This window comes from Paramisgurnus dabryanus, chromosome 16 (genome assembly GCF_030506205.2).
Source record: "Paramisgurnus dabryanus chromosome 16, PD_genome_1.1, whole genome shotgun sequence".
NCBI classification, from domain to species: Eukaryota; Metazoa; Chordata; class Actinopteri; order Cypriniformes; family Cobitidae; genus Paramisgurnus; species Paramisgurnus dabryanus.
Window position 1 is genome coordinate 19,566,052 of NC_133352.1, and position 11,448 is coordinate 19,577,499.

Sequence of the window (11,448 nt, forward strand, 5' to 3'; positions counted from 1 at the left end):
TTAAATATTTCTAATAGCTAATAAATGAATGGCAAAAACACAACTGTTACAACACTGCTTATTCAATGTACAATAAACAAATAATAATAATAATTTGACTAAATTCTGAACAAAAATGTAAATCAAAATAGTCTTGTATCGTGACGCGCATCGTATCGGGACCCTTGTATCGAGATACGTATCGTATCGGGGAATTGTTGGCGATACACAGCCCTATTACATACTAGAGCTGTTCCGAATACCATTTTTTGAGCTTTGAAGCTCTAGTAAAAATGAAATCAAATATTCGAAGCTTCGGAAGGAGGGGCTGAACATATTTTTCTTTTTAATAAAGGCAGGAATCTGTGTGTGTGTGTGTCTGTTTGTCTGTCTGTCTACAGTTTTATTATACTGCGGATGTGTTGATGCGGACCCAAGGGAGTGTAGTGCCTTTTTTTGTGCAATATGGACATGTGTCAAGTTTAGAATTAATAAACTTTTGATAACCTACAGAACAGCGCAAGCCGGAAGCGGCGTGCCTGTCACGCGTCTGGCGAGAACAGCATTAGTGAAACAAAACACAAGAGCAATACTTTTAATAAGGCAGCCTAACATTTTTCTAATAAACAAACACTCCCGTATCAGAAATTAGCAGCACATTAATTACAACGTAAAGGGTACGCCATTTGAAAAAAACAACAAAAATAAATGAACGAAGTTCAACAAACTGTAATAAAACGGTAGCATACTTTCAAAATCAAGTTTATTTACTAACACTTACACCATATAATATGTTTTTTCATCAGTAGAACAATAAAGAAGATATTTTGCAGAAACCCCAGTGCTCCGTCATGCAAGTCAACCGATCCGCCACTTCGAGAGCTAAAGCATATATATCCAATACAAAAGTTATCCCCATAACTCCGTGTGAAATATTGACGTCTTGTGAAGCAAATCAATCAGTTTTTGCAAGAAACTGAACATTATTTACAACACTATTAGCGTGAATGCCAAAATAGGAGGCGTGCTTTCAGTTCGAGGCGATCTCTTTTACTGGTGGCGTTTGGCTATGGATGTTGGTCTCGTGAAAAAAATCGTGATTCACATTTCAGCAGCCCTATTTTGGATGTAGTGGCATATCATCGTAATTAATTGACAAGCATAATCGCACAATTAATCGTCCCAGCTCTAATAAATACCTCAATATTTTCTACAAGTGAAATAATTGTTTACATGCAAGTCAAAGCCTCATGTTAGATGTCACAAAAACCTTCATTTAAGCAGCACATGATGAAAATAAAATTCAAAGGCAGGCTGTTTGAAAATTTACAGCTGCACAACATGCGAGCTGGTTAGAAAGCTTACATCTGACCTCAGTGAACTTTTCTGGTACAACTTCTGTTGCAAAAAAGGAGGGTCATATCAGGTCATATTGATAAAGATGGTATTGTCTGGCTTGAAAACATTACCGATATACTACCAAAACTTGATATGCCTCCCAGTTAGGCATGGGCCGGTATAAGATTCTGGCGGTATGATAACCTTTAGCAAAAATACCACGGTTTCACGGTGTTGCGGTATTACCATTGCAACACTAAATTGTGTTATTTTCAAATGCCAGGTACAATAAAGCCTTTAAATTATAATATGCTTTCAAAACATATATATTATATTTTCATAATATATATTAAATGTAAACATCAAATCAATCACATGACTTCATGATTTAATGAATTTTGTATAAACACAGCTCATACCTTGGAGACGGTATCACGGAACATTTTAGTGGTTTTGAAACCTTGACTGTTTTAAACCTCGGTATACCTTGAAACCGGTAATCGGCCCATGCCTACTCCCAGTCCTAGTTTCAGCATCTCAGGAAATGTGGTAATACTTGTAAACATGCATTAGGTCAGAGCTTCCTAAAACAATGCAATGTGCCAAATGAAATGACGCACTTAAACTGCTTAACAGTTATCATATCACCTTTAATAATGTCATCCATCCCTTTTACAGACACAATTAAAAGCCAATCATCTTAAATATGTAAACAACTGATTGTTTCTCGTTCAGCCTGAAGATATAATTTGATATAAAAAAGACACATAAGGTTGCATCATTTATTGCAATATCTTCCCCAAACTGTCAGCTGACAAAATCAAGCATTTAACAAAACCTTATTCACGCAGTCCGACAAAACACAAAGAGTGGTTATACATACACCAACACTACGCTCACTATGGCCTACTATGCACATCTAAGAAGAGCCGGGAGTCAGGGAGAGTCGGTCCTCAGTGGGGTCCTGTTACTGTTCACTGTTTGCATCTTTCTCACTTTGCTGAAGTAGCAGCCTGTTATTGAGACAACAGGAAGTATTCTGGGTCAGATGCCTGGGGACGAACGTGTCTGCACTGTCCAATTATTTAGGCCTCTCCAGAAGGCACAGCTGTCATTACTTCTGCCCTCTCTCTCCTTGCGTAGTTAGACTGACTATGCAGTTTTTGTACAGGATTAGTGAGGACACCTGGGCAATGTTATCCTGAGCTATATCAAGAGCCAAAATGATGATGATTGTGGACAGTAGGTCATGTTTACTTCCTGGAGTGTGCCAATAAATTTGATTCCTAGAGATGCATGGATATTACATTTTTCCTACCGATTATCAATACTGATATCTGCCAATACCAATAGACTGGCAGTTATATTAACTTTATTATATTCATTTATATAATGATGATTATTGAAAATTAAACAAGTTTCATTTCTTTACATTTTCTAGAAACAGAGCTAAAATTAATTGCATTTTCCTGATCTCTTATGATTGACAGGATATATCGGCCATAAACTATCGGTCGATATATGATAGTGTGAAAAACTGCTATTATCTTTATACAGATTATTGGCGGATATATCAGTGCATCTACTAGGGTTGTGCAGATGACCGATAGCAAGCCTTCATGACGATAGTTGGCATGTGTGCCCATTAGTTTTAAATAGGGCTGGGACAACGCGTCGACGTAATCGACGACGTCGACGCAAAAAATTCGTCGACGCAAAATATGCGCGTCGATTCGTCAGACCCAAAAAGGCGGCGCAGTAGTAGCAACGCGAGTGGCTTCAGTCCACGCCGGTTTCACACAGCAAGGATGAGCAGTGCCTGCGGCCGCGCGGCGCGTGGTTTTTTCAGCGCCCATGTTAACAAGCATGCACCCCGCCGCATGAGCAGCGCGAGCTCGCGGCTCGAAACGGATATAAACGGAGGTCGGAGCCAGCTGCAAATACTTGGGCGGCTCTGTAGCAACAGTGCTGCAATCGTTTCTGCGTGGTTCTGCTGCGCTGCTCACGCTCAATTAAAGTGAAAGTGCTTTGTTTATGGTTTAAATGCTCGTGGATTTACGCGAAAAAGTGTCATTTTACCATAAAATCATGAATGTGATGCCAAGTGTGTTTTAAACAGTCATTTGAGCAATTTAACAGAAAGCAATGAAATATGTCACTGTTGCCAGAAGACTGCGCTTTCATTCACTCTCTGTCCAGCAGTAAATGAGTCCTAATCTATCTTAACAAACTTAAGAGAAAGAGATTTAATAATATATGTGCTTCTTAAGTCTATAATAAGTCTATCTTAAGTCTATCTTAAGTTTATATCTGTTATTAAATGGACTAGAACAGCACGAAAACAATGTGGATTAAACAAATCTAGTTATAAAAATTACACAGACCATCAAAAGGCACATTGAAGAGGTTTTGCTCATAAATGCATGTAAAATAAAGTAATTTGAACTTGAGATTTTTATACGGTTACTTAACTGCATAGTATGCCCTGCAAATGCTTTATTGAATGCTACCTCTGTCTAAGAATGCATTATTTTGCACTTGTATAGTCTTTTTATTTTGAAATTTTAAGAGCAATAAAGATATATTGAAATTTTTACATTCAGATATGTAAATCAACATGTATAACTTGCTATTAGTTAATTAATGGGGAGATAATCGAGAATCGAATCGAATCGAAGTCGAATCGAACTGACAAAATGAATCGTTAGATTAATCGATGCATCGAAAAAATAATCGCTAGATTAATCGTTAAAAAAATAATCATTTATCCCAGCCCTAGTTTTAAATTATTATTATTATCATCATCACAGTTACTAGATAACTAGAGAGGTTTTTAGGGGTGCAACAAGGTGGTTGAAAACCAGCAAGTGAGTTGTTCCTGCTCCCTGGCACACAAGAAATTTCAGAGCACCTGGGCACCAATGACATGCTCATATAAATAGCATCATGGTTTAAAGAAAAACACCACCGTTTTTCAATATTTTATTATGTTCTTACCTCAACTTAGATGAATTAATACATACCTATCCTTTTTCAATGTGTGCACTGTACAACACATCGTGAATGTGTTAGCATTTAGCCTAGACCCATTAATTCCTATGGTACCAAACAGGGAAGCCATCAAACACTTTTGTGTTTTCCCTATTTAAAGACTATTACATGAGGAGTTGTACCAGTAAGTATGGTGCCACAAAATAAAACTTTTTTGGTACCATAGGAATGAATGGGGCTAGGCTAAATGCTAACACATTCACAACGCGCTGTACAGTGCACGCATTGAAAAAAGAAAGGTATGTATTAATTTGTCTAGGTTGAGTTAATATCATAGTTTAATATGGCAAAAGGGTAGACTATTCCTTAAAGTTTTATTTTGTGCCACCATACTTACTTGTGTAACTACTTATGTAACAGTCTTTAAATAGGGAAAACATTGAAGTGTTTGGTGGCTTCTAAATTCATCCCTGTTTGGAGCCATAGGAATGAATGGGGCTAGGCTAAATGTTAACACATTCACAAGGTGCTGTACAAAGATTAAAAGTGCACACATTGAAAAAAAGATAGGTATGTATTAATTCATCTAAGTTGAGGTAAGAACATAGAAAAATATTGAAAAACGGTGGTATTTTCCTTTAAGAAGATTGCAGTTGTGACAGTGTTGCCAGCTGCCCTTAGAGTAAATCACCTTCTTTTTTGTCCACCATTCCAGGCTTGTCATAAATGAGTAAAATAATGAACAAATAGATCAATGAGTAAACTAGCCCCACCCCCCGATACTATTGTGTATTGTTGATCTCACAGGCTGACAATAGGACCATCTCACAATGGGACATATCATGCAACGCTAGCATCTATATGCAGAACCTAATCAAATGCCTGCACTAAGAAATATAAGTTACCTAGATTTATTAATGTACGTGTTACCCGTGTCCAAGCACGGGTAGAGCTGAAACCCAAACACAAGTCATTTGCCTCACAAATTTGCCTCTTCTGCTGGTGTCTCTAATGACTTTCTCTAAGTACACTCTCGAGACCATTCAGAAAAATAGGTCCTGACTGTATAAGAAGTATAACCCTACGCCTGTCAGTCAAGGAGTAAATAAAGGTGCTACTCGTTTAATATTTGCTTAAATCCAGCCAGATGGATTGCTAACAAAACAACTCACTATTATTATATCACATGACACTTACTGGCCTATTATTGTTCTCCCTCCCCAATAATGCCTTTAAAAGAAGCAGGAAAATAATTTGTTTCAGATCTGATGAGACCTCAAATATTGAAGTCATAACCAACTATGTGCACTTTAAGAATACTTGTCTCCGCCCAGTATTACGTTTGCAGTTCGGCCAGGTTAACCACTGGCAGGAAACCTACATACTCATGAATCCAGTTTGACGTTTTGTAACCACATTGTGACAAACTACAGCAATTGTACCAATTGAATTCAACACTCATGTGCATTGAAGTATAAAAAGCTAAAGGGGCACACAGAAAGCAGAAGTTTTACAGTACTGTTGTCTTCCGTACACAAGGCCATATGGACTTCGTAATATTTCATGAGAATACCCACAGGCTATGATACAGACAAATGCCAGCATACATGCAATGTATCAAAGCTGCAGTGCAGTTCATTCTTCATTAGCAAGCAAAAAAAGCATGCAAAGCAAGCAAGTAAACAAAGCTTGTTGTCATAATAGGGAGGAACTAGTCAACAAAGTCACTTTTCAACACCGGGTTTGCTACATTGACCAGCTACAGATGACACACTGAGCTAAGGGTAATAATGAGAGGCATACGTGTAAATATCCTGTTTTGCTGACCAAGATGGCTAACAGAATAAGTGAGACAGAAGCTCCTACATTACATGCATTGCATAAACATTAGTTTTGTGCTTTCTGCGACAACATGCTACAGTAAAGGTGAACTTTAACAATAGTTGAACTTGAGAGGAAACCCTTCATTAAGTTAATAGATAAATTATGAACTTTAATGAGGTCAAAATATTCATTTACCTCGTTGTGTTACAGTGTAAACATGGACTTCGGCCTATGTGATTAAACAGTTTGTACATAAAAAAGGTCATAATTTTGACTTTCTTTGCTAAACGCGTGTGCATATAAAGAATGACCCAAGATGACAGAGCAAATATATACGTCAAACGCCATATTAAAGCAATGTTCAACATAAAACTAAACGAAGACGTTACGTTTGTAACAGTTATATGTGCTCTGCTCAGACAGGGCGCCATTCAAAGAGATGATGTGTCCCTGTCAAAGCCGACATCACTAATCATCACCGACATCTTCTCAAAGTCCCAAAAAACATTTAAAAAACTTTCATAACTTTTAAGTCATAAACGAAGCTCCCCGTGCATCATGTTAACACAGGCCTTCACATGACCAGAGAAAAAACAAACAAACTTGTTGACAGTGGCCGAAGTAAGTTTAGCAGTTAGCTGGCCGTTATCTGCCCATCAGAGCCCGCTAACTCTCCCCCTCACATCGCCTCAATGAAAGTAAGCGATTTACGCGCTCAACCGTCTAAACAAACTCCAAACAGGGCGGTTTTAATCAGCAGACATCATTTAATTGACTTAACCGACAAGAACTGGTTAAAGAGGCTGGGGACGAGTAGATTCTTACCCATTTGCGCCCGCAACCCTTTCAGAGACGTTGCACCCTCCGCCATCTTTGAAGATTTTTCCTGCAGTTTGGCGCTGACACATTAGAGGCGCGCGGGGACGAGCACTACTCGATCCGCCGCACTGTACAGACGCTGACAGCGACATCTTGAGTTTTACAACAGATACTGCAGGACACATGAGGAATGATTTTACACAATCATTATTGTGGATAAAGTATTTAAAAAATATTGTGTATAGCAAGAGTACTGATAAAAATTTGGGTATAAATAAAATAAATTAAGTCAAGTAATTAAATGCACGTATTTCTGTCTGTCTGTCCATCTCTACCTTTAAACAACTGGCTTAAGTAGATAAAAATAAAATGTCAGTTTTACGTTTCTGTAAATGTGAACTATAAAACAAATTACGCTTACATTAAACATTTATGCATTTGGCAGACGCTTTTATCCAAAGTGTCTTACTGTGCATTATAAAGTAGTACATTTAAATAAATATATATCTTAATAATACAGTACACATAAAAATTTTAATATATATTTTAATAATAAAGTTTAACCTGTTCACTTTATTGTATCCAAAGACATAATATCAAAACTTTAGATTTTTGCTTTTCTTTTTATCATGGATTTTAGTTAAAATGGTCATTACTTTTCCCATGTTAAATTGCTACATTTGGGTCCCCAGTGATCAACCAAGAAAATGTGAAAAATAACAACCCAGTAACTTAGTTTTGGTAAACAATTCTCTCTGAAAAAAAAATAGGTCAGTGTGAAATTTGGCTCCCCTTGTGATGTCAAAAGAGGATCTTCTTATAAAAATACTGCCCCTTAATCTGCACAATCCAACCGCCTCACTACCATTTGGTACAGATAGAAAGAGAGAGCAAACCACCATCATTAGGCTTTGCATTTTATCTTTTACATTTAAAGGGACACACTCAGAAATCACATTTTTGCTCGCACCTACAAAGTGGCATTTTTACCATGTTAATAATAAACTAATTTACCATGTACCATAATAAATGATCTGTGGGGTATTTTCAGCTAAAACTTTACATACGCACTCTGGGGACACCAAAGACTTATATAACATCTTTAAAAATTCTCATATGTCCCCTTTAAAAATGTCTCCACTGCGTCCATAGTTAGAAGTACATAAACTCTTTAATCAGGCTTGTGAAAAATGAAACATGATAAAAAAAATATGTAAGAAGTGGTTCCTGTTGTACAGACTGTAAAGAATTACACACATTTTTTTCACCACTGCCATTGGTGCTTTGAGAGTATGAATGAGAAACTGATATGACCAGCAGTGAAACTGTGGTCAACCCCTCCTTTAAGGAAAACACCATATTATGCTTGACAGTACTGTTTTCTAGGCATCTCAGACCATTTCCTCTCATTCTAGCCAAAGCTTGCACACTCTTCATTCATATTTTATAGCAGGTTCAGCTTTGTATAAGTTACACATACTAAATAATGCACCGGGACCTGTGTTATTTAACACTAAAGCGTACAATAATGGATGTGGCTGTGAGGGAATGTCAAGGGTTCGGATAGAACAGAGAGCACAGTTTATAAATCCCTTGCTCACACATACCATAGAGATACAATAGAGGTATAATCTCAGGATCATATGACAAAAGCAGCTATGACTAATTTAGGGATCAGTACAAAACTGGTTTAACAGACTTGCATGACTTGAACTAATGCTGGTGGTTGATAACAATTATACATTCTGAGATTAGCCTGTATTTATATCTACACAAAATATTTACAAACCTTTAGAATATTACACAAGTCCATACATAAAGTCATTTAAGGTCATCTTTACATTATTAAGAAAATATGGTGAAAATGTTTTTTATTGAAGAAGTGTTTAACATGGAACCACATAGAACACTATAGCATTTATCTTGTGGTAAATTCCTCCAAGCTTAAATGTTAAAATGATCTCAAGTTTAATTAAATCTGAAGATGATTTTTCTGTTTAAAACTGCAAAACTGTCTTACAACAAAAACATGTTTAAAATTTTAGCTCTGCAATAGTGTATTTTGCCCTCTCAACCTTCTCAATAATTCAGTCATTTAATTGAACAAAGAGTAGCTCTGGATTGTGTTTATATTGTTTGTAACTCATTTACCCCAATGGATAATTTATACTATAGCCTAGTTGTTTAACTTTCTGATAAAGATGATTATGGGTGGAGACATACATATTTTAAATGTTATACTGCATTGGTCAGTGTATGCACATAAAGTAAAATTAAGTAATTTTGCAATAAAACACAGTAGACTGTGTCATGACAAAAACTCTGAGGTGAAAACAAAGTTTGTCTGTTTAGTAAGTGTAACTTAATATGCCACTGTAAATCTAATTTCTAAAGACCACATTAAATAAAAATTGACAGCTTATCAATGTCCACTACCTTGAGGAAATGAGTTTTAACAAATAGAGTTTCTTATGTACCAAGACAAATGTTTACTTCACCTACTGTACTTCACCAGCAATACAAAGTATATTATAATAATCTAATTAGCATCAAAGTTTGGTTTAATTTATTAATTTCACTTTAAAATCTTTGTCATGGCCTTATGAGTAATCATTACATTATGTAGAATGTTTTTATGTAAGAAAAAAAACACTACAAGCTTTACTAGTAGGGTCACATTTTCTTCTTCTTCTTCTTTACTTTATTGGCGAATCACATCTCATTGGTGCATACCGCCACCTACTGTACAGGAGTGTGCAAAGGGACTTAACAGACTATAATCAGACTATCAAAAAAAAAAAAAAAAAAAAAAAACATTAAACAATCAGGGATCCTAGATCCTCTTAATTAAACCTGACTCCCTCAAAAAGATAAATAGGGATTTGATCTTATCACTCTTCATTCCTTCTTCCTTAAGGGTGTTTTCTATGCCACTTTCAGCCTCTCTCTCTTTCCATTGTTGTCTATATTCTGTGTACTTCCTGCAATTAAACAAAACATGATCTACATTTTCCATAACTTGACATTCAGTACATAGACCGTTATTCTTCCCTATTATCCTGAGTGTGCCATTAAGACCTGTATGACCCAATCTTAGTCTACTATAAACCACTTCTTGGGTCACATTTTCTTGGAGGAGCCACAAACTAAAGTATATTAGCTACTGACTTCCCGTTTCAAAAGGAAACACATCCGCATGAAAGAAAACTGCACTACTTAAAGGGATAGTTCACCAAAAAATTTTATTCTGTCATTATTTTATCACTTGCATGTTCCAAACCTGTATACATTTTTTTGCTTTGATGAATACAAAGAAAGATATTTTGATTAATGTTTGTAACAAATCTCATCATGAACCCCCTACACTTTTTTATAGTAGGATAAAAGAATAGGCTACTATGGAAGTGAATAGGGCTCATTCACAGTTTGTTTACAAACAATTCTCAAAATATCTTTCTTTGTATTCATTACAAAGACATTTATACAGGTTTGTAACAACATGAGAGTGAGTTTATAATGAGAGAATTTTTATTTTTGGGTGAACTATCCCTTTAAGCCAGTTTATTAGGAATACATACAGTTTAAAGTGATACAACATGGCGCCCTCTTGTGGTTACTTTGAAGAAAAGCCCTGACTGTTCAACAAGTCCACATACATTATAACCATACAGTACAAACACTGCTAGTACAGTTGACAACTGATATGTTACTAGCTCTAGGCATAGCGAAAACACAATTTTAGAAATGTCTAGATAAAACTGCCCCCCCCCCCCCCTGAAATATTACATTTTCATATTAAAGAGGACATATCATGAAAATGACTGACTGACTTTTTCCATGCTTAAGTGCTATAATTGGGTCCCCTGTGCTTCTACCAACCTAGATGTGATGAAGATCAACCCAGTAACTTAGTTTTGGTAAACCATTCTTTGCAAGCATGTGAAAAAAAGTAGGTAATTGAAATTTGGCTCCACTAGTGATGTCAGAAGGGGATAATACCGCCCCTTAATCAAACCACATCACTGCCATTTAGTGAAGAATTAAGAGATCAGCTCATTTGCATTTTAAAGGACACACCCAAAAACGGGACATTTTTGCTCACACCCTCAAAGTGGTAATTTTAACATGTTATAATAAATTATCTATTTGATATTTTATAAATTATCTATATGATATTTTGTGCTAGAACTTCATATACGAACTTAAGAGACACAAAATATTTATTTAACATATTTCTCGTGAAATGTCCCCTTTAAGACCCTTTACTCTTGAAGCACCTTTGGCAGCAGTTACAGCCTTGAGTCTTTTTAGGTATGACGCAATAAGCTTTGCACAACTGAGAAAGTCTTTTTTTTGCCATTTTTCTTTGCAAATTCTCCCGAATTCCGTCAGGTCTCTCTTGAGATGTTTAATAAGGGTTCTGGCTCATTGTTTATTGTCCTGTTAAAAGGTGAACGTTCAGCCCAGTCAGGTGTGGTCCCACTGACAGCTTTTGTA

At 36.3% G+C, this 11,448-nt stretch overlaps 1 protein-coding gene across 13 annotated transcripts in view; it reads right to left on the bottom strand.

The window, feature by feature from the left end:
* The window catches only part of map7d3 (MAP7 domain containing 3), a 37,426-nt gene extending 30,404 nt beyond the window's left edge, over positions 1-7,022 (bottom strand). For all 13 annotated transcript variants that reach the window (XM_065271861.2, XM_065271859.2, XM_065271855.2 and 10 more), the window contains exon 1: positions 6,958-7,022. In XM_065271861.2, the coding sequence (XP_065127933.2) occupies positions 6,958-7,003 (46 nt within the window). In that variant the 5' untranslated portion in view covers positions 7,004-7,022. The remainder of the gene's footprint in view (positions 1-6,957) is intronic.
* Between the last annotated feature and the right edge of the window lie 4,426 nt (positions 7,023-11,448).